At 58.3% G+C, this 23176-nt stretch overlaps 1 protein-coding gene across 6 annotated transcripts; it reads left to right on the forward strand.

Moving 5' to 3' along the window:
- The first annotated feature begins 53 nt into the window (after positions 1–53).
- On the forward strand, positions 54–16498 carry MTG2 (mitochondrial ribosome associated GTPase 2). Of its 6 annotated transcripts, none has more exons than XM_021078210.2 (7): positions 54–580; positions 10102–10311; positions 11654–11801; positions 13237–13352; positions 13776–13994; positions 14156–14294; positions 15005–16498. In XM_021078210.2, the coding sequence occupies exons 2-7, from the start codon at positions 10108–10110 to the stop codon at positions 15397–15399; spliced, it is 1221 nt and encodes a 406-aa protein (XP_020933869.1). In that variant the 5' UTR covers positions 54–580; positions 10102–10107; the 3' UTR covers positions 15400–16498. The 6 variants fall into 6 exon arrangements, with proteins under 6 accessions (XP_020933869.1, XP_084859450.1, XP_020933868.2 ...); XM_085003324.1 differs by having other exon boundaries at positions 14156–14287; XM_021078209.2 differs by having other exon boundaries at positions 54–102.
- Positions 16499–23176: the final 6678 nt, after the last annotated feature.

Here is a 23176-nt window from a genome sequence, read left to right on the forward strand (position 1 = left end):
CGGACGGGGCGGTGGTCCCGCCTCCCGCGCATGCGCGCTGGGGACCGCCCCCGGAAGTGGTGTCCGGCGACGGCCCAGGCCCCGGAAGTGACATGCCCTCAGGTGGGTGCTCGCGGGCGGTGAACCCCGGGACCTGGGGATCTTAAGGAGGGCGGCGGGGTGGAGGAGAGGCGCAGGGCTGAGCGAGAGCCCCGGCCGCTGGCTTCCTGCCTCCTCTCAGCCGTCGTGGACGCGCGTCCAGGGGGCCCCGAGTCTTCCCCGGGCGAGGGCCGAGTGTTACTTCCTCCCGGAGGTTGCTTTACACTCACGAGTGGTGCGCGGTTGCACGGAGCAGCGGGCCCCTGTGGGCGCAGCTCCGGCCGGGCTGGCCGTCCCCCGACGGGTCCTGGTCCGCGGCGGGCTTCGCGGGCTGAGACCCGCTCGGTACCCGTCTGCGTCGCGGCGGCTGCGGACACAGCGGGGTGTCCTGCTCCCGGGCTGCAGGGGGGGGAAGGCCTGTCCTTAGGGCCACGTCACTGAGTGTAAAGGAGAGGTCCTCTTAAGAGAAGATGCTTTGAAGTGCAAGTTAGTTCTCGGGCAGGTATGTTCCAGCAGAGTCAACATGTCAGAGGTTAAGGAGCACAAAATGGGTTCTTGTAAAATGACGCTTGTCTTGGTTCTCTTGGATGGTGGTCCCGTGTACATACGTCAGTTTGAAGACATTTGGTGTAAAATACAGCGATGCCCAGGGGGCACTGTGTGACAGCCTTTCTGAGCCTCAGCCTCCACTGCTTTAAAGTGGGCATAAAAAAATGTAAGGGTCAGGAGTTCCCGCTGTGGTGCAGCAGCTAAGGATGCGGCCTTGCTGCAGCTGAGGCATAGGTCACAGCTGCGGCTCAGGCTCGCCCCTCCCCCAGGGAACCGCCCTATCCTCTAAAAAAGGCATATGGAAGATGTGTGGCTAAAAAAAAAAAAGGGTCAGAAATCACGGCACTCTCACTTTAGGATAATTTAAGGAGGGCTTGTAAAGGCCCTGCTTAAAAGGGAGCGTGTAGTTCGTGCTTTATCCTGGAGCTCCTTGTCGGTGGAGTTGCTTCTACCCCTGGACCAGGAGAGGGCTGTGTCCGTGGCTTCTAGGAATCTGAGGGGAGCAGGGAGCTCAGCATCTGGCCCTCCTGCTCCTCACCAGACTCTGCCTGAGCGCAGGGTAGCTGAGGGCAGTCTCGCAGGGCAGGCTCTTGACACTGAGCAGGGTGGAAAGTGGGTCTAGAGAAGCAAATGAAAAAACCAGCGAGCAGCATCGCCCGCACAGGCTTGTTGTAAGGAATACATTTTTAAACTTGCATAGTAGCATATGGCTCCAGGCAGGGAGTAATGAGTACGACCAGCAGAACTGAGCTTAGCACTTTCCTGAACAGATTGGCGCCTGTGCTGTGCACTGAGCACCTTCCCAGCATTTCTTAAAGTCCTCGTCCTGTGATGGTGAAGTCTGTCTGACTCTGAACCCCGGGCTTTCACCACTGTCCTGCTTTTTATTTATTTATTATTATTATTTTTAAATTTTTGTCTTTTTGCCATTTCTTGGGCCGCACCCGCAGCATACGGAGGCTCCCAGGCTAGGGGTCGAATCGGAGCTGTAGCTGCCTACCTACACCAGAGCCACAGCAACTCGGGATCCGAGCCACGTCTGCAACCTACACCACAGCTCACGGCAACGCCGGATCCTTAACCCACTGAGCGAGGCCAGGGATCGAACCCGAAACCTCATGGTTCCTGGTCGGATTCGTTAACCACTGTGCCACGAGGGGAACTCCTGTCCTGCTTTTTATACTCTGTTAAACTGGGCCCAGGAAATGAATGCTCGTGCGAAGAGTTTGAGTTCGCTTCTCTGAGATCCCACTGCACAGGGCAAACCAGCACTGACCAGTAGAACCTTGTACATAAGTTGCACCCTCTACACAGGGGTGCAAATCTGTGCTCTTCAGTGTCGTACCCATTGGCCATGTGTGACCATGAGCACTTCAAATGTGTCTTGTGTGATCAAGGGACTGAATTTTTACGTTTAACAAGTTTTTAGGGAGTTCCCGTTGTGGCACAGTGGTTAACAAATCTACCTAGGAACCGTGAGATTGCAGGTTCAGTCCCTGGCCTTGCTCAGTGGGTTAGGGATCCGGCGTTGCCGTGAGCTGTGGTGTAGGTTGAAGACGTGGCTCGGATCCCGCATTGCTGTGGCTCTGGCATAGGCCGATGGCTAAAGCTCCGATTAGAGCCCTAGCCTGGGAACCTCCATATGCTGCGGAGCGGCCCTAGAAAAGGCAAAAAGACAAAAAGACAAAAAAAAAAAAAAAACCCCACAAGTTTTTAAACTCAATCCTGTGACTATTGGTTACCTTACTGCCCAGTGAAAGTAAAGCATTAGAAGGAAAACAAAGACCAGGAGTTCCCGTCGTGGCTCAGTGGTTAACGAATCCGACCAGGAACCATGAAGTTGCAGGTTCAATCCCTGGCCTCGATCAGTGGGTTAAGGATCCAGCATTGCTGTGAGCTGTGGTGTAGGTCTCAGAGGCAGCTCGGATCCCACATTGCTGTGTCTCTGGAAAAGACAAAAAAAAAAAAAGACCAAATAGTGTGAAACACAATTGAACTTGTCCACCTGGCAAGGGAGAGCCACTGCACATGTTCAGCAGGGTTTGTTTTTTGTTTGTTTGTTTTTTTTTTTTTTTTTTTTTTGTCTTTTTAGGGCTGCACCTGTGGCATATGGAGGTTCCCAGGCTAGGGATCAAATCTGAGCTGTGGCTGCCCGCCTACCCCACAGCCACAGCCATGTGGGATCCAAGCCGCATCTGCAACCTACATCAGACCTCAGGCCAACACCAGATCCTTAACCCACTGAATGAGGCCAGGGGTTGAATCCATGTCCTCATAAATACTAGTCGGGTTTTTTAACCACTGAGCCACAACGGGAACTCCGAGTTCAGCAGGTTTTCATGAACAGAAACTGAAAATATGGAAGTTCCTGTTGTGGCTCAGCAGGTTAAGAATCCGACTAGTATCCAAGAGGACGCAGGTTCGCTCCCTGGCCTCACTCAGTAGGTTAAGGATCTGGCGTTACCATGAGTTGCGGTGTAGGTCGCGGATGCAAATCAGATCTGGTGTGGCTGTGGCTGTGGTGTAGGCTGGCAGCTGCAGCTCCAATTCTACCCCTAGCCTGGGAACCTCCGTATGCTGCACCTGCGGCCCTGAAAAGGCAAAAAAAAGAAAAGGGGAAAAGGGGGAAGTACTCCACGTTAGGCAGCTTCAGGGTTCAGCCTCCGGTTGGCTTTGCCGTGGATCCTGTTCGTTTGCGTTCCAGGTTTCCTGTTGCCAGTGTCCGAAGCCTAGTTTTGAGCACAGCAGGGCCGGATGGCGTGACTGCCCCGGGCTTAGCTCTAGGTGGGCTTGTTTGCAGTCAGACGGTGGGTCTTTCCCTTCGACCACCTGCGGTTATGCGCCCCCCGCCCCTCCCGTCTGAGCTGTGCGACCTTGGGTCCGTCGAATCGCCTCTGCCTCGGTGTCTGCACCTTTCTCTACAGAGTTGTTGTGAGAACTAAACGCATTAATCCCTTGGAAATAGAGCAGTATGTTGCCAGTAGTGAGGTAGAGGTCTTAAATGTTCACTGCTAACCTTATTTCTAGATGCTTGTTGTAATTGGCATCACCGGAAATGGGATTGTTCCCTTAATTTCATTTTGTTTGCTGCTCATAGAGAAGGACACAATCGATTTTTTTTTTTTTTTTTTTTTTTTTTTGGCTGAGTCCACGGCGCGTGGAAGCTCCCTGCTGCAGTGACAACCTGGATCCTTAACCCGCTGGATCCTTTTTTTTTTTTTTGCTTTTTAGGGCCACACCCATGGCATATAGAGGTTCCCAGGCTCGGGGTCCAATCAGAGCTGTAGCCACCAGCCTAAAACCACAGCCACAGCAACGCAGGATCTGAGCTGCATCTGCGACCTATACCACAGGTCATGGCAGCGCTGGATCCTTAACCCACTGAGCGAGGCCAGGGATGGAACCCGTGTCCTCGTGGATGCTAGTCGGGTTCGTTAACCACGGAGCCACGACGGGCACTCCAGGATCCTTAATTCTTAACAGGCCTCCCCACAGTGGACTTGAGTGTATTAACCTTGTAACATGCAGCCTGGCTCCTTCCTGTACTAGTTCTAATCTCTGGCAAATTTCCCTGGGATTTGCTGAGGAGACAGTCGTATCTTCTGCAGTTGTACGTCTCCTCTTAAACACGTGTCTAAAAGGCAGTGTTCCGTGGCTGTGGGGGCACCCCTGCCTTCTTTAGGCCTTCGCTAGATGCCCTTTCTCAGGTCGGGCACCTTCCCCCGCTGCCCCGGCCCCCAGTCTGCTGGGCGGTTTCCTTCCCCGGCCCCAGGCGGGTGCTGCCTTTTGTCAGGTGGGGGTGGGGCCGGGGGTGCCCACTGCGGGCGAAGCCTTGGGCTCGGCCTGGCGTGTGACCCTCCCCACCGCCGGGCTCGGGTGGAGGCTCGTTGAGGACTGGGCGCCTTGTTGAGGGACGTGGGGCTGTCGTGTCTCGTTTCATGTTGTCAGGTTGGGGCGCTGGGCTTTCACGGGCCTCAGAGGGTGAGGTGGGTAGGGATCTCACGCCTTGAGTCCCTGGGACGTTTTGTGTAAGGTTTGGCTCTGGTTTCTGCCTTGAATGTTGGATAGAATTTACCAGCAAGCAGTCTGAGTCTGGAGTCTTCCTTCTGGAATGTTCTTTCAAAACAAATTCAACTTCTTTAGTAAATGCAGCGCTTTTGAGATTTTCTCTTTCTTCGTGTGTTTCTTTGGCAGTAGTGGTTTTCAAGAAATTTGTCCTTGGGAGCTCCTGTTGTGGTGCAGTGGAAACGAATCCGACTAGGAACCATGAGGTTGTGGGTTCGATCCCTGGCCTCGCTCAGTGGGTTAAGGATCCGCCGTTGCTGTGGCTATGGCGTAGGCCAGCAGCTGTAGCTCCTATTTGACCCCTATCCTGGGAACCTCCATGTGCCCTGGGTGCAGCCCTAAAAAGCAAAAAAATAAACATTTTTTTCTACTTTTATCAATTGGATTATTTAGAAGGGTGTTTAATTTTCAGATAGTTGTTTTTTCTAGGTATTTTATTTTATTTCATTTTTTGGGTTTTTAAGTCTAGGGGTCCCCACTGAGCCACAGTGGGAGCTCCCCTTAGGTATTTTGTTGGTGGACTTCATTTCTGTTGTGGTCGGTGCATACACTCGCGGTGACGTTTATTGAGGCTGGTTCATGACCCGCGGTCTGTTCTGTCTTGGTGAATGTCGCACACGCACCTGCAGATGTGTGCGCCCCGCAGCTGCTGGGTGGACTCTTCTGGAAACGTCGGTTAGACCGGCAGCGCCGGCAGCTCTGTTGACATAGTCTGTGTCTTTGCTGACGGGGGTGGTTTTGTTTTTCAGCTTCTTGTTTGGTCACTCCCCGAGAGAGCGGCATCAAAATTTCCCGCTCTCGTTATGGAATGGTCTGTTTCTCCCTTTAATTCTGTCACGTCTGCTTTCTGACTTGGAATTTCTTCTTAGGCTCACGCACATTTTTATCTGTTAGGCCTTCCTGAGGAGTGGTCCCTGTTGTCACTGTCACATGTGTGGTAACGCCCTTTTTCTGGAAGGCCATTCATCAAGTTCCGTGTGCGGTTAGGCTCAGGGACACTGTTTTTATTTGTTTTCTGTTTGTCCCTCTTTTTTGCCGCCTTTCCTTTGGATTGTTGGGAGAGTTTTCAGCGCTCTGTTTCGCCCATTCATTGGCCCTCGGGGTGCGTCTCTGACTCCTGTTTTACTCGGCCTCGCGGAAATGCACGCAGACCCAGCCTCTCAAGGCCGCCTCCGTTTAAGATGGTGCCATTTCGCAGAAATGCACAATTGTTAGGCTGTCACCTGAAGCGGGCGGCCCGTGGACAGTGGTGTAGACAGTCTCTTCTTCCCACAGTCGTACACGTTTTAAGACGAACAAGGGAGGAAGCCGCCTTTTCTATTTACCAGTTCTGCTGCTCTCCTCTCTTTCCTAACGATCAGGGCTTCCCGCTGGTGGCATTTTCTTTCGAGCCGAGGGGCTTCTTGAGCCCTGCTGTAGAGACAGGCCCCTCGTCTTCCTCCGGCCAAGCGGCTCTTACTTCCCCTTCCGTCCTGAGGGATATTTTCACTGGCCGTGTGATGCTGGGTGGACTTTTTTCCTTTAGCACTTTAAAAATATCTTTTCAGGAGTTCCCATCGTGTCACAGTGGAAACGAATCCGACTAGGAACCATGAGGTGGTGGGTTCCATCCCTGGCCTCTCTCAGTGGGTTAAGGATCCGGCATTGCCATGAGCTGAGGTGTAGGTCACAGACGCAGCTCGGATCCTGCCTTGCCGTGGCTGTGGTGTAGGCCAGCAGCTGTAGCTCCGATTGGACCCCTAGCCTGGGAACCTGGAGCAGCCCTAAAATAGCAAAAATAAATAAATAAAAAATAATAAAAATATCTTTTCAAGATGGCTTAATGCAGTGTGGGGTCCTGGAGCAGAGGAGGGATATTCATGGGGAAACGAAAAATCCAAACGCCACCTCTTGTTTAGTTAATTTCCCAGCAGTGTTGGTTTCCTGGCACGGAAGATGCTCGTATCAGTGGAACCGAACACGATGTGTATGGTAACATGGCCTTTTCTGTAAACCTACAGTCATTCCAAAGTAAAGGTCTGTTTAAAGAATGCATGTGCAGGAGAGGACAAGAGGAAGGTGCCCCCCTGGCAGGGCGGCTTAGCTGGCGGGGAGAGCCCCCGTGGGAGGAGGCGAAGGTTTGAGCGAATGAGCAGAGGTGTCGAGGATACAGCAGCCGGGTTCTGACAGTCTGAGCATGGAGTTGCAACGACGGAGAACATTAGACGGGCCGTGTGGTGCTGCACTGGAATCGGACAGCGGGGGTGAACTCACAGTGTGTAGAACAGGCTGCTCCGTGCCGTCGGTGGACCGATCGGTGCAGCCGTGGCTGCAGAGGTGCGTGCTGGGCGTGTGCGGGCACTCGCCTGCGCCCGTGCCCGGCTCTGTCCACAGAGGGACCTGGGGCGTCGAGACACCACTCCTCTGAAAGAAGTAAAGGAGTGGAGGCTGGTTTCAAGGTCCGAGCAGAAAGTGCTGGGTGAGCCTGGACGCTTCGTGCCTGGAAGCAGGGGCCTGCTCAGAGGTGACCGGCACTTGTCTGAAGGACACCGAAGCCAGCGTGCTGGGTCTCCGCTGGCCACACTGGAGACGGCTTGAGCGTCACACTAAAGGATAGTGGCGGAGTGCAGCTCCCCGAATAAAATCGGAAACCGAGCTGGTGGCACGAGCAAAGGGGTGGTTTATGGTGAGCGGATCTTGCTGGGTCTCAGGGCGCATCCCGCGAGGTCCTCATAGCTGCATGGGGAGGGAGCGCCCTGACGGCGATGGCGGGAAGCCGGGCAGGGACCCCCTGGGCAGGGACCCCCTGAGCCGGGACCCCTGCTAAAGATGCATCGCCTGCGTCTTGGCCCCAGGGGCCAGCGGGCGGGAAAAGTGAGGCTGCGCTGCAGAAGGCCTGTCCCGTGACCTTCCCGGCGTCGAGGGCACGCGGGTCAGGGAGCGGCTGCAGAGGCGCCACAGGCAGGTGCAGCGGGTGACCCTGAGCAGCGGCCTTTGCGTGGAGCCGCTGGGGGACAGTCAGCCACAGCCGGGCTCTGAGTGTGGCCGCTGGCCGCGGACGGGGGGTGAGGGGGGCGGTCCGTAGGGGACGCCCCTGTCCGCAGGGAGGCAACTGCACTGTCCCGGGGGGTGGGGGTGGGGGGCGTCGTGTCGGCCGCTCAGCCTCCAGATGCAGGGAGACTTCCCTCTGGTGGTCTTCCCACATTGCGCCAGCTGTGACTGTTTCCGAAGGACAAGCGGAGCTTCTGAGTGCGGCGCCGGCGCCGAGGGAAGAGCTCCCACCAGGGGGGCATTTCGGCCGGGGGTCCGGAGCAGGTGCTCACAGCAGGCCTGGAAAGGGAAGGCGAGCTCTGCTTCCTCACCTGCTGTGACGCTTATGGTGGCCGTGTCACTGTTTTTTAAACAATGCGTGTGTGTGTGTATCTTTCTGTACATCTAACTTAGACCTAAAAATGGGCGGGAAGCCTCACTAGTTTCCTCGCGTGTGGCACACGTGTGCCCCGGGAGGGACATCTGGAAGTGGGTGCGTGTTCGGTACAGAGGAAGGGCTGTGGTTTCCTGCAGGGCGGGGTCCTAGACGCCCCTCGTTGACCCCCCACCCCACCCCTGCACCTGAAAGATGCTTAATTGTCACCCACTGTTTAAGGAACGAGTGATAGTGTAAACTTTTTTTTTTTTTTTTTTTTTTTTGGCTGCATCCGAGGCGTGGGAAAGTTCCTGGGCCAGGGATTGAACCCGGGCCGCAATAGTGATGCCAGGTCCATAACTGCTAGGCCACCAGGGAACTCCTAAATGATTTTTGGGGGGGGGGCTCTTTTTGCCTTTTCTAGGGCCGCTCCTATGGCATATGGAGGTTCCCTGGCTAGGGGGTCTAATCAGAGCTATAGTCACTGGTCTACGCCAGAACCACAGCAACGCTGGATCCGAGCCGCGTCTGTGACCAGCACCACAGCTCTCAGCAACGCCAGATCCTTAACCCACTGAGCAAGGCCAGGGATAGAACCCGAAACCTCATGGTTCCTAGTTGGATTCGTTAACCACTGAGCCACAACGGGAGCTCCCTAAATGATTCTTAATCAGTGAGAAACGGCTCATGCTTAGTGATCGCGTGGGCCAGGCACCGCTGTTGTGTGTCCATCCTCCCTGCCCCGTCCGTCTACAGAGGAACTTTCTAGGTCACAGTGGGGAGAAGGGGCAGAGGTGGGAGCCTGCTTGCAGAGCCTGGGGGCTTCCCCACTGCACTCCGTCCATAACACCTCACTGTGTTCCAGCTGGACCACTTCAGGCTGCACAGGATCACATGACAGCGTCTGAGTAGATGGGTGTTTTTATCTTTAGGATTTTTGTGTGTGTGTCTTTTTCTGTCTTTTTAGGGCCGCACTCATGGCATATGGAGGTTCCCAGGCTAGGGATTGGACCGAAGCTATAGCCGCCAGCCTGTGCCACAGCCACAGCAACACAGGATCCAGGCAATGCTAGATCCTTAACCCACTGAGCGAGGCCAGAGGTTGAAGCTGTATCCTCAAGGATACTAGTCAGGTTCATTTCCGCTGAGCCACAACGGGAACTCCCTAAAATGTATACACTTTCAAGTAGACATGTTTCCAGGGTGGAAACGGTGCACCACGATGGAACTCCAATTTTTAGGAAATTGTGATTTGAGGTTCAGATTTCTTTTTTATTTTATCTTATTTATTTTTTTCAACCACACCCGAGGCATGTGGAAGTTCCAGGGCCTGGGATCGAACCTGCACCACAGCAGCGATTGAAGCCACAACCATAACAACGCGATCCCCAATCCACTGTGCCACGAGAGAACGCCCCTTTTTATTTTTTATTTTATTTTATTTTAATTTTTGGCAGTAGCCTGCAGTGGTTTGATACAGGATCTCAGGTCCCAGACCAGGGATTGAAGCCAGGCCGCGGTGGTGAGAGCACCAAATCCTGACCACAGACCGCCAGGGGCTCCCTCAGATTTCCTTTGTAGTATCTTCATTTAACAGAAATTCGATATTCTATGGGGCATACCCAGAGTGGTGGGAGTTACTCTGTGGCTCAACAGGTTAAGGATCCAGTGTTTTCACTACGGGGACCCCAGCTGCTGTGGCAGCAGGTCTGGTCCCTGGTCCAGGAACTCCCACGTGCCGGGGTGTGGCCACAGAAAAGAGGAAGGGAAAACAGCTGCAGGTTTATTGATTTCCCTCCTTGGTGCACAGATCTTGCCCCTGGCAGCCTAGAGGCTGACTGGGCAGAGGGCCCTCAGTGACTCGGGCGGGAAGTGGTGGGCGGCCCAGGAAAGTCACTTGTTGGCGCCTGTGTTTGTTCCAACAACACCCCTTAAGGTCCTCGGGTGCTGGGTACGCCCACTTCCTTAGCTTCAGGTTCCGGCTTAAACCCCATGTCTGATTTTGCCACTTTGATTTTTATTAGGGAGCCATGATCCCTCCGAGGCTTTTCTCAGCCAGATCCTGGGCCGCGTTGGAGGGCGTGCGGCGCTGGACTCCGTGGGCACGAGCGGTGCCTGGGCCCGGCCGGCTGTTTCCAGTGCATGCTCCTTCCAGGCTGCTCTTGGTCGGCTGTGCCCACCGCGCCAAGCACCAGGAGCCCTCCGGAAAGAAACTGCTCTCTGAGAAGAAACTGGTGAGCCACTGCCCGGAAGGGATGTGCCCCTCAGGAGGCAGGGGGCGGTGCCACCTGGTCCTCCTTGTCCTGACTCTGTTGTCAGGAGGCGCCAGCACCCTGGCAGTGAGTGAGACGAAGGCTTGTGGGTTCCGAGTGCTGTGCCAGCCCACACGCAGCGGGCCTGGCGGGGCCCAGCGCGCCCAGATAGGCGACTAGGTCTTCCTTTACAGCGGGGGACGGGGCGGGGGGCGGGGGCGGACCTTTAGGTTTACGGCTCTGAGAGCCTCATGCACGTTTTTGTTCTGTTTCCCAAAACCAATGGAAAACATGAATGATCTTTAATTAAATTCAAGAAAGTTTGCTGCCTCCCGAGTAGGGTCCGAACAAGGCTCGGTGGGGCGCAGTGCTCCCTGCGGGAACGTGACTTTGCCATCCGTGGGCGCTGGTGGTCCTGTCTCGCTCCTGACAGGGAGGATTGAACCTGGGTGTCACCTTGGGGACAGTGCCCATCAGCTTGGCTTTTCCGTCCCGTTGACTTTGATCGTGTTCGTCGTGACTCGTCCTTGAAATGGTCATTCATGGTTTTCCATGAGGTGGTGCCAGGGAATCTCAAAAACGTGTGTATTTTCCTTTAAAAGAAAGACCTGGTCCCGGAGTAGTGGAGGGAAACGCAGGTGCCCAAGTCTCCTCGGAGTGGCTGTGTGGGTGGCACGCTGCCCGCGCAAGAAGCAGGCAGGCTCCTCGGGATGGGCTACCTGGGAAGCTGGGGGGTCCCCGACCCTGCCCTGGCCTCAAGCAGCTGAGCATCGTGTGTGTCTGTGTGTGTGTGTATGTATGTGTGTATGTGTGTGTGTGAATGTTTGTGAAACACTACCTCGCTGTAGCTCCTTAGGGGTTCGTGCGGCCCTTCGTGCTCTCAGATCCGGCGCTGCTCGCAGTGCCAGTCGGAGGATGAGCCCGCCCAGTGCTGGAGGAAGCCTGGGACCGCCGTGCTCACTCGTCGCCCCCCGCCAGGCGGGGGTGCAGATTCCCGTTGGTAAAGACCTGTTGTGTCAGCGCTGTGTTTGCATGTGGAAAAGGCTGGGAAGGTGCTTTACTCAAGCACCGTCTCTCTAGGTTGCGGGGCGGGTTCCGTGCTGACCGCTGCTGACCCTGCTTTGCTGATGAACGTTTGCCTCCACGTCCCAGTGATTGAGGGGGGATGCTCACATGTGCCTTTGGGGACAGAGGAGCGACACTGATACCGCGAGCTTCTAATCGTACAGCCTGTAGAAGAAAAGGTGGAAAAGGCCCGTTGAAATGGCCGCTCGGTCCCCAGAGGGACCTGGGTTCTCAAGGACGGGCGCCCTGCTCTCTGCAGAAACGGCATTTTGTGGACCAGCGCCGGGTGCTCGTCCGGGGCGGCCGCGGAGGCGACGGCGCGAGCTGCTTCCACAGTGAGCCGCGGAAGGAGTTTGGAGGCCCCGACGGGGGCGACGGCGGCAGCGGCGGCCACGTCATCCTGAAAGGTGCCCGGGGCGGCTCGGGGAGATGCGGCGTCTGTCCGCTGTCTGGGTGGGAGGGTTTCACCTTCGGATCCAAACGGGAGCTTGAATTCAGAAATTGCTGTGTGGGGGAGTTCCCGTCGTGGCGCAGTGGTTAACGAATCCGACCAGGAACCATGAGGTGGGGGGTTTGGTCCCTGCCCTTGCTCAGTGGGTTAACGATCCGGCGTGGCCGTGAGCTGTGGTGTAGGTTGCAGACGCGGCTCGGATCCCGCGTTGCTGTGGCTCTGGTGTAGGCTGGTGGCTACAGCTCCAATTCGACCCCTAGCCTGGGAACCTCCATATGCCGCGGGAGTGGCCCAAGAAATGGCAAAAAGACAAAAAAAAAAAAAAAGAAATTGCTGTGTGGGAAGTTCCCTGATGGCCTAGTGGTTCAGGACCCGGTGTTGTCACTGCTGTAGCTCTGGCCCCTGCTGTGGCTTGGGTTCGATCCCTGGCCTGGGCACGTCCATATGCCAAGAGCACAGCCCCCCCAAAAACAACAAAACAGAGATGTGTGGAGATCATTTTATTAAACTATGTGGATGTTCGCATTTAAATAATCCACCGAAACCCAACTTTGCTGGATTGTTGGGTTTTGCTTTTTGGGGTTTTTTGGCCGTGCCTGCAGCATATGAAAGTTCCCAGGCCAGCAATCAAACCTGCACCACAGCAGTGACTACACCAGGTCCATAACCCACTGTGCTGCCAGGGAATTCCACAGGTTTTTGCTTTCATTTTCTAATTCTGGGAATGCAGGGAATGGAATATTCTCGTACCGTGTGTCAAAGGGTTAAATCCGTTACACTCTCGGTAAAGTGCTGAAAGAGAATGGCTTGCATTCAACATACATTGACCACAAACGCTTAGCAAACTGGTCAACTGAGTAACCACTCACAGCATAATAAAGTACAGCTGTTTTCAACTTGGTCATGCCATTACGGGTAATTTTGAATTTTTTAGAAATTGTATTTTTTGAAAGCAAATAAGAATTGAACTTTTTCCACAAATCACTGCTAGTTTAGTAACTTTCGTTACAACCTCATTCCATGTTCCATGTTCCCGTACGCTTGCATTTATTTTGCTTTTTAGGGCCGCACCCGCAGCATGTGGAAGTTCCCAGGCTGGGGGTCCAATCAGAGCTGCAGCTGCCGGGCTACACCACAGCCACAGCCACAGCCACTCAGGATCTGAGCCGCGTCTGTGACCTACAGCACAGTTTACGACAACACCAGATCCTTAACCTACTGAGCAGAGCCAGGGATGGAACCCGTGTCCTCATGGATACCAGCCAGTTCACTCCTGCTGAGCCACTCCCGGAACTCCCCGTGCTCTTTACCTGGAAAACAGACATGGAACGACACGAAACGGGTCTGCTCCCAGCACAGAGGCGGGTGACGCTTCTCGCTCTGACTCCTAGTTGACCGGCAAGTCAAGTCCCTCTCCTCGGTCCTGTCTCGGTATCAGGGATGTGACGGAGAAGACGGCGGCAGGAAGAACTGCTCTGGGCGAAACGGCGCCCTCCTCTACGTCCGGGTAGGCCTGGCGGCTCAGCCCCGTCCCCGTCTGGACCTTCGAGCTCCAGGCCCGCCGGGTGGGCCCCGGGGCTTGAGACGCGCCTCGTCCTCCAGGAAGGCACCGGAATGAGGACCCCGTGCTGGCCTGATGCGTGTGCCCGGGTGACCCCTTCCGATAGCAGGAGATGATCGCCCCTTGTAGAGGGGGCACCCAGGGCGGCTCCTCCTCCGTCCCCAGAGCCCCATGGGGGGCGGTGTTCCCTCAGCATCCCCCTGCTCCTCTGGCTGCTTTAGCGGCACCGTTTGGAAAAGCCATGTGTGCAGTTTGCCCGGAGCGTCATCGGCCCCCAGAAGCCCGCTGGGGCCGGGACCTCTCCCCGGACGCTGTGCCTGAGGGAGGCGGCTCCGTCGTGGTTTCCCCTAAAGGCCTCCTTCTCTCCAGGTCCCCGTGGGCACGTTGGTGAAGGAGGGCGGCCAAGTCCTGGCTGACCTCTCGCACCCGGGCGCCGAGTACGTCGCCGCTCTGGGCGGGGCCGGAGGGAAGGGCAACCGCTTCTTCCTGGCCAATGACAACCGAGCGCCGGTGACCTGTACCCCCGGGCAGCCCGGGCAGGAGCGAGTCCTCCTCCTGGAGCTCAAGACGGTGGCCCACGCTGGGATGGTGGGTGTCGCCTGAAGGCCCAGGCGGGGAGGGGGAGGCCTGCTGTCCCTGTGGGGGGACCGGTCGCTCTCGCGGGTCCCCGCCCAGCCCAAGCCCCGCGCCTCGGTCATCACAGACGGCGGCGGTGGTGGTAGTGGTGGCGCGTTCCCATGCTCTTCCAGGTTGGATTTCCCAACGCGGGGAAGTCGTCGCTTCTCCGGGCCATTTCGAACGCCAGGCCTGCTGTGGCTTCGTACCCGTTCACGACCCTGAACCCCCACGTCGGGGTGGTTCACTACGAGGACCACCAGCAGGTAGCAGGTGGGCACGGGCTCCCGGGGTCGGGCTGATGGGGGGGTCGGAGCCCTGCTTCCGTAACTCTCACACATGGTGCTCTCCTTACTTTAAAAAGCGTGGCTCTCCGTCAAAGTCGGGGTTCAGACCTGCTCCCTCCCTCCCCCAGGCTTCTCTTGGTGGCAGTTCAGGAATTTGAGTGTAAGTTTCAAACCCGAGGAAGTTACTCCTTTCACCGCCTCTATTCTTCTCTCATCCACGGGGAACTCAGCAGCATCAGTCATGTGGACAACATGTGATTTAAAAAGCTTTCCCTGTACCATTTTGAGAGAAGAAAACTTTTTCCAGAAGATAATGTACCCATTAAAAATAGTAAGCCTGCTGGCGATGCGGTTTGTATAGCACTTTATATTTCCAGAGGACGCTGTAGCAATTTCTATCGGTAATCAAATTATTAATAGATTACAGAAAGCCATTTCCCCTTTTTTGAATCATTTTTGAAGCCAGCGAGGCTGGAATGTGTTAAATGGTTCTTATTAGACTGATCTGTCACCGTGCCTGTCACCCAAATATTTCACAGCATTAGCACAACTGAAAGCTGGAATGCCTGGGATGGCAGTCGGCCTGATGAATCACCCCGGCGGGTAACCAGAGCCACTTGGGTTGCAGGGAGTTCCTTGGAAGGAAAGTCAGAACTGAGTCCCGGTCCCCTCCCCCGTGCTCTGTCCCCTCTGCAGTGGCCGACATCCCCGGCATCGTCCGCGGAGCCCACCAGAACAGGGGCCTGGGCCTCGCCTTCCTCCGCCACATCGAGCGCTGCCCCTTCCTCTTGTTCGTGGTGGACCTTTCGGTGCCAGAGCCGTGGGTGCAGCTGGACGACCTGAAGGCGGAGCTGGAGATGTACGAGCCAGGCCTGTCCCGGAGGCCCCACGCCGTCGTGGCCAACAAGGTCGACCTCCCTCAGGCCAGAGCCAGGCTGCCCCAGCTGCAGGCCCGCCTGGGCCAGGCGCCCATCGCTCTGTCGGCTGCCACCGGGGAGAACCTGGAGGAGCTGCTGCAGCGACTCAAGGAGCTGCACGACGACCATGTGGCCGTGGAGCTGGAGCAGGGCCGCCAGCCGCTGCGGTGGTAGCACTGGGAGGTGGGGGCCGGGCCGCAGCGACCGAGGGGGCCAAGCAGGAAGCTTCAGAGACGTGCGAGGAGGCGTTGCTGCGTCTGCCTCTCTGCCAGCCCCCTGCCCTCCCTCAGCCTCAGCCGTTTTGGTGGCAGACAACCTCATCCGGGGGCACCCGGCAGCCTGGGACCGATGCCCCGAGACGGGCTGGGCCGCGTTCACTGGCCCTAATTAGCAGGGACCACGTGGCTGGCTGACGTCACCAAAGGCTGCCGAGCGCACAGATGACAGCACGCGGACGGGAGCCAGCGTTCCCAGCGCTGACCCGCGGTGGTGGCAGCTGTCCCAGGGGCGGGCGGCTTTGCAGGGAAGCGCTGTCTGCTGCGGGGGGGCAGGGATGGGAGCGTTTGCAGGCGCCACCCTCTTCCCAAGCTGCTGCGTCTGAAGGAAGCAGCCAGTGTGACCCCCGATTGTCCCAGACAGCACCCGGCTCTGTGGGCGCCGAGCTCCACGACCGAATGCTCCCAATATCCGACCCGGGGACGCTTGGCCTCGGGCCCTCGCCGAACGCGCCCGGTTATTAACTGCGGGCTGCGGGCGGGGGCCTGGCAGCACCGTCCCGAGGTGGGCCCTGGCCCGGTCTGTGCTTGCAGGCGTTGGTGGGGGCCGCACCCACTCCAGGCTGCCCCGGCCACTCCTGCAGCAACATGGTCTGGAACCTTTGTTTCCTGCAGACAGTCTGACGATGTGAGAGACGTGTCCCTGACGCGAGGCGGCAGCGACAGAGGGCTGTGAGGAGGAGGCCCCTGGACCCTTTGAGGGTCAGCTCAGGGTCCCCAGGCGCTGGGAGCCCCAGGCGGCGGCTTTTCTGCGCGGGGGCTGGGCATGGCTCGAGTGATAAGCTGGTGCCTGAGCTCTCCGGAGCAATTCGGTTCTGATCTGACATCAGATCAGCAGCTCCAACAAGAGTCCTTCACCCGAAGCTTTTTTTAATGTCTTGTAATTTCAGAGGTCCTTGTGTTCTGGAAACCAGAGATGGGTTTTGCATCTGTTTGTTCTCCCTCTCAGGCCACCACAAAGGGTTTCATAGAGTAAAGCCAGGTCTGAGTAGCATTAATTATCCGTGGCCTTTCATCTTCACCGCATGCGCCCAGGGGGGCGGGGGGCACTCACGCTGCCTCCCCACGGCTGGCCCGCCACGGGCACTGGTGAGGAGGCGGGAGAGCCGGGCGCAGGGTGCGAGCCCCAGCAGCCTCAGGACTGACCCAGAGAGGCAGCGATGAGCATCTGTGGGCAGGACGTGTGAGTGGCGGCCGGTGTCCGGGACACTTAGGTTTCTTTCAGTTGGAAGACGGGTTTAAGAGGCAAGGGGCAGGTGCTGGAACACCTGCGTGGGAGCCGCCCCGTCCCGCCTCCCTCCAGCCAGGCCGGCCTCTTGTTTCCATAAGAAAGTGTCTGCTCTTGGATCTGAACAGCCGATGGATCGGGTCCCGTCAGCCCGGGCACCACCTCCCCACCCCCCGATGGGGCCTCGCCTTCTCCCGCCTCCGAGCTCCCGGGCTCTGCCTGTGGCCATGCCCACACCCACACCAGGTGGCCGGGTCTGTGAGGCCGATGGGACCAGGGCTCGGCCATCTAGGCAGGGTCATGAAGCTGGCACGGCCCTGGGTCCACCTGCCTCGCTCTCTGCCTCTGGACGGTGTTTCTGAGGCGGCGTCCCCCCCCATTGGTTCCACTTCTGGGATGATCCAGGCGCTGGCCTTGCCCTGAGGTGGCCCCTGCAGTGTCCTCGGCCCGCTGTTCCCGGTGGCACCCTGCTCTCCCCTCCCGCCTGCTTCACTCTCCCGATGGAGTCGCCCCCTCTGAGCCGCTCCTCAGGCCATCACTGCCTGCTCCCCGCCTTTCTGGAAGCAGGTCTGAGGATGGGGCCTTCATGTCAGGACGTAGAATTTCCCCAGGTCCCCAGTTTGCAACCCCCTGAGGCCCGGCGTTCCTGGTCAGGGCTCCCCGGACCCCGCCCTTCCTCCGCCGGCAGTGGGGTTTGGGCAGCAACGCACTAAGGACCCAAGGCTGGTCCCTCTGCGGCGGAAATCGGACTTGGCGCTCAGGCGCCTGCTCAGCAAGCCCAGCCCGTCCCTGCAGGTGCCCAGCTCTGAGCCGCCCCTCCCTGGCCTTCAACCCCGGCCACCCTACCTGTCTTGACCTGGAAGGTGCAGGGAAGGGGCTGCGTGTCCCACCAAAGGCCCCGGGACCACACAGCTTCCCTCTGCGCCCTCGGACCCAGCTGGCGCCCAGCATGTGATCCAGCCAGGCTGCCCTGCTGGCAGGCGACAGACCCCACTGAGGCGAAGATAAGCCGTCCGCACCACCTACCGCAGGGTCCGAGCCGCCTGTAGGTGGGGGTGGCTGGTGGGGCTGGAGCTCACGTGGCCAAGGTGCAGCATGGGCCCTGGACAGGGCTGCTCCGTCCAGGTGCCTCATTCGCGGACACCCCCGGGCCTGGTCAGGACTCCTGGGCTCAGCTCAGCTGTCCCCGGGCTCGGCGGCTCTGCCCTGGCAAGCAGCCCCTGCGGCCCTGCAGCCCTGGGGTGGGGCTGCTTCTCCGCCTGGACGCGTGCGCTCCCCGCAAGCCCAGCTTCGCCTGCGGTGGGAGGAGCGGTGCGTCCGCTCTCACCTGTTTGGTCGGATCTGTTCTCTGCTCTGCAGAACAAAGTCCCACCGTTTCTTGGCCGCCTGGAGGACCTTCCCAGACACCAGGTTTCGCGTTGCCAGTCCCTGTGGCGCAAACGCCCATCCTCAGACACCCCATGGAATGCCCCCAACTGGGGGCTTCCCTGCCCACCTGATCAAAGGCAGCCCCCCAAAGAGGCCCTGCCCCAGGCCACGCCAGCCCGTCTGTGGCACGTGGCTTCCTGGCCTCGTGCATTCGCACCCCCCCCCCGTGGTCCTCGAGACAGCTCGCTGATGGGGTGTGAGGACACACGTGAGCGTGGTGCAGTAATACACGTGTGTGGGCACATGCACACCCAAGTGTGTACTGATGGGGCACATTCAAAGACCACAGACCACTGGTCCACGTGGCTGCACTCAAGGTGGCCTGTGGATCCTGGTCAGACTGGGTGGTCGGGCTCGGGGGTGGGAGGTGGCTGTGCTTCAGGACCTGGTGGCGTCGTGACTGTGGGCCATGCGGATCTGCACCCATGATGAAACGCGCTGGACCAAGGGTTTAATGGGTGGGCTTCCCATCTGGGAAGAGGAGAAGGTTCGGGGAGGGGGGGCGCTGGTCGCACAGCAGCGGGCGTGCGCTCGATACCCTGAACCGAGCCCTCGAAGGCAGGTGAAGGGTCAATTTTCTGTTCTTTGACCGCAGTAGAAACACTGCACAAAGCTAAGCGCGGGCACTGGCACACGTGCACACGCAGTCCCGTCCCACATGCGTGCAGGCGCATGTGCAGTCCTCATGTTCTCCATGTTCTCCTTTCCAGGCCTGGCCGGTGCTCGGGCCCAGCCAAGGCCGGTGTCCCCTCTTCTGAGAGGGCGAGGGGCCGGGAGAGCAGAGGGGACCTGTGGGCAGAGCCAGGACTGCCTGAGGGGCGGCGTGCAGGAAGGGCGCCTGACGGCCTCTGTCTGCCGTACAAGCCTGTGATTCCTTGGAGACAAATCTCCTTGCAGAAGAATCGACGGGTCGATGTCTTCCCAGCACCAGGAAATCCCTCCAGGTTCTGCTGTGTCCGGGGCGGGGGGCAGGGTTTGGGGTGGTCGACAGCAGCTGTCAGTGGGGACAGCAGGCCCAGCAGAGTAGGGCATCAGTGGCCTGGCCCGGGGGTCTTCAACCTGCTCACTTGAGCCCCACCCAGGCCCTGCAGCCCTTCTCTCTGTACCCCCGGGAGCCCCCTGGGAGCCACAGCCAAGGACAGAGCAAGCCTCAGGGTCCAGAGGACCATGCTGCCAGGATGCCAGCACACCCCCCAGGGGTCCGGGCCGCAGCCAGCCACCCCTGGTCCCTGCCTGTCCCTTACGAAGAGCTGGATGGCGCCTTAGTGCCCAGCCCCTCCCCCGCAGTGTCTGTGAACAACAGGGAGGGTCACCGAATCTGTTGGATTTGAATCTCAGATTTGTGACGAAGAATGCTGCGCTTAGCTAAAAGATTGAAACTGCAGATTGCACCGAGCTTCTCTGTCTTATCTGATGGCCCAAGGGAGGGGTGAGGCCTTGCGGGGAGGGGGGAGGAGGTGAACAAGCCCTGGTCAGTCGCCAATGTGGGCTGAAGCACTGGGCCAGTCGGGGGCGCTGTGTCCATACACGGGGCCCTGCCTTCTTCCCCGTCCCTGGGGGGAACCTTGGGTGCAAAGGTTGCTCTGCTGGCTGTGCCAGGACACCCCACAGCAGCCCCCGCGGGCCGCTTCCCACCAGCTGCCCCCCAGTGGACCTGAAAGGGTGTACACCTGTCGGTGTGCCTGCCTTCCCCAAGACTGAGGGGTGCCAGCTGGCTCAGGGACCTCGGGGCAGCGTCTGGGGTCCAGAGCCACTGGCCCACTGGGGGTCCAACCAGGAGCTCAGCCCTCCCAGCTGGACAGATCTGGAGTCCTGCGTGCAGTCAGCCTAGCTCAGCCCAGCAGTTAGCAGCGGCTCAAGGAAGTGTGCTGACACCTTCCACCCCCAGCCCTTCACCTACCCACTTCCCGTCTGAAATAGCTGCATTAGCATTTGACTCCTTTGGATTTCAGGATTGCCCTCTGCTAAAAGGCAAATCTCCACCTCCCCCTGGAGTAGTCAGTCCATCACATTTTAGTATGAATTAATGGATTGGAGGGACTGGGGCGACAGGCAGATGGTTCCCAGGTCAGAGCAGGGCCTCGACTGACCACTGACGAAGGAAGCCCCTGGCCCTGAGGGACGCCGGGGAGGGGCCCTCGAGGAGAGGGTGTGCACATCACCCTGGCTTCTCAGGATTCGGGCTCTGCCTGGGGAAGGAGGGGGGCGGCAGCGGTTCCCCGCCCCCCGAGCTGCCCCGGCTCTTACACCTCTGCTCAGAACCAGGGTGCGCTGGGCCTTTAAAGATCACCCAGCATTTAAAGTGGAAGCATTTGAAGATCGTCACATCTGTCATGTTTGAATTTGGAAGCTGGTGGCTTTGGAATGTCACAGTCGCTTTTTTAGCCCAGCGCAGCTCTCACGGCATCACCGCCCCCCGCCTCTCCTTACATCCCAAAGCCCTCTCCTCGCTCCCTCCTCTCTTTTCTTCTTTCTCTTTTGAAGGTTATTTTTGTGCCCCTCTGGGATTTGTGTCCGACAAACTTCAGAGCGGAGGGAGGCGCCTCCTCTGGACACCCAGGGGCAGGCGGCCGTGTGCTGTCTGGGTGCCCTGTTTAATGGGGAAGGAGCCAAGGCCAAGGCAGAGGGCCTGGTTGAGGTCCCCTGCTCGGTGGCCCATGGATGGGAAAGACAGACTGTCACGGCAAAGGGCCTGGCATGCTGGCATGTCTACCCTTAGAGCGTGTGCGGTACTTTTTTCTTTTTCTTTTGTCACTTTAGGGCCGCACCCACAGCATACGGAGGTTTCCAGGCTAGGGGTCGAATCAAAGCTGTAGCCTCCAGCCCAGGCCACAGCTTCAGCAACACAGGATCTGAGCCACGTCTGCGACCTACACCACAGCTCACAGCATTGCTTAAACTTTTGATCCCTTTGCCAGGGATCAAAACCGCGTCCTCATAGATGCTGGTCAGATTCATTACCGCTGAGCCACGGCAGGAGCTCCAGAGCTGGTATGTTACTTTTAACACACCTAGTCATTACTTTCCTACCAGCGATCATTACAAATTATGTACTAAATAACTCCCTTCCCCGTTTTTTATGAAAGTCACAGACCTCCCATATCAGGAATGTTCCGCTCCCCTCCCCAACCCAAGACAGAGGAAGGCCAATCCTGGCCATCACATTACAAAATCTCATTTCGTGCCCATTGTAGGAAGGAAGGGCTATTTGGCAACTCATGAAACCTAAAGGTCCAACAGACAGCTTCAGGCCAGGCTGGATCCAGGTGCTCAGACAACAGCACAGGGAATCCGTCTCCATCCGGCTCTTTGTGTGGCTTTCCTCTGCTGTAGCTGTACCAGGTGCTCTCTCTCCATGGGGTGGCCTCCTGGGGGCCCAGCCAGGTCCCAAGACTGCTGATCTCTCACCACACTGGAGACACACGCCACCCCGCCCTCTCCCAGTGATTCTGACCAGCCTGGGACCCATGCTCATCCTGGAGCCCAGGTGGGATTGGCCCCCCAGACCCACTGGAGTACAGGGGGATGGTCCCAAGGGAAAACAGGGGCTACTGTCACCAGAAGAAGGGGTTCAGCGAGAGGCCTCAGGCATACTCAGGAGTGTGGGTGCGTCCTCAGAGCCTGGGACCCCACCCATCAGATGCCCTGGGGGTGCCACTCTGCAAAGAGAAGGTGGTGCTGAGAGCCAAGGGCATTGGGAAAACAGTCCTAAAGAAAAGTCATTGACTGTGACCTTGAGCAGGTGCCTCTGTTTCCTCATCTGTAAAATGGGAGTGATTTTACATTTTAGCATCCACTCTGGCTCAGAACCGTGCTGGACCACAGTAAGTGCTGTCCAGCATAACAGTCTAAGCACGTTTCCTGCGCCAGGCGCCACGGCTGTCCTTCCTGGGTGGGCACCAAGGGCCCCCAGCCTCAGGCTCCCCCACTCTCCCACCCACCTCCTGGGTGGCCTGCCCCTGTGTGTCCTCAAGAGGAAACTCAGGCCTTCTGGGGCTTGACACTGACCCTCTAGGCTCCCAGACCCCGGACGGCCCCACCCAGTGCTGGTCACCAGGGGACCACGAGGGCCAGGAAAGGTCAGGCCCGAGGCACCAGGAGGAAGATGCCCCTTTGTTCTCCCCAGCTCCGGCCATGGTCTGTCCCCCACCAACTGCCGCGTGTGGGCCGTGGGGCGAGTCACCAGCTCTCAGGGCCCCACAGAACAGGGAGCTGAGTGCTGCTTGCGGGGTGGCCTCGGGGATACAGGGCTCCAGGAAGTGTTAGCGGAAATGTTCTTTGCGCCCTGAGCCCAGCACCAGGGCCGGGGTGGGGGGAGGCAGTGGCCAGACAGCAAGTGGCCTCCCCCATCTCAGGCCTCCGGAAGCCCTGCCTCCCCAGAAGTGGTGTTGGGTAACCTGGCCTTTTATAGAAGCACAGGGATTGCCTGGCGGCGCCTGAGAGCATAGGGTCCTCACCCCAGGCTGGCAGGCCCCTCACCCAGCAGGTGCCCAGAGCCTCTTCCCAGGGGGCTCCCCCAGAGCCAGCACCAGGCAGGAGAGGTGCTGGACGTACAGAGCCAGTGCCAGCTTGGGGGCCCTGTCAAGAGGACCCGCCTGGATGGGAGCCAGGCCACACGCACCCAGGCCAGAAGCCTGTGTCAGGCCATTGCCCAGCCCCTCGGTGCCTCCTGGCCAGCCTCCTGCCCCCACTGGCCTGCACTGTTCCTCGCACAGTCCCGCAGTGCCTATTCTCAGGACACTTACAGGGCAGGCCACCCAGGCCAGACCCTCCCAGGCCTCAGGCTCTCTCTCTGGACTCCTCACTGCCCTCAGCAGCACAGCCGTACTCACCCTGGCCTCCAGCCCCAAGGGCCACTGCTGCCCCCCCGGCCCCTCTTCCCCCTTCACTGTTGGCTTCCTGCGGCCATCAGCTTGGCCTCTAATGCCTCTCCAGGCGCCCACCCCTGGGCACAATGGATGTTTGTGGAGTGAATGAGTGAAATGTCACCTCCGCAGACTGGCCCCCGTCCACCTGGCTT

Source organism: Sus scrofa, chromosome 17 (genome assembly GCF_054392235.1).
Source record: "Sus scrofa isolate SSC_HxYL_T2T_F1_AM1 chromosome 17, Sscrofa_HxYL_maternal_Yorkshire_Landrace_v2.0, whole genome shotgun sequence".
In the NCBI taxonomy this organism is placed as follows: Eukaryota; Metazoa; Chordata; class Mammalia; order Artiodactyla; family Suidae; genus Sus; species Sus scrofa.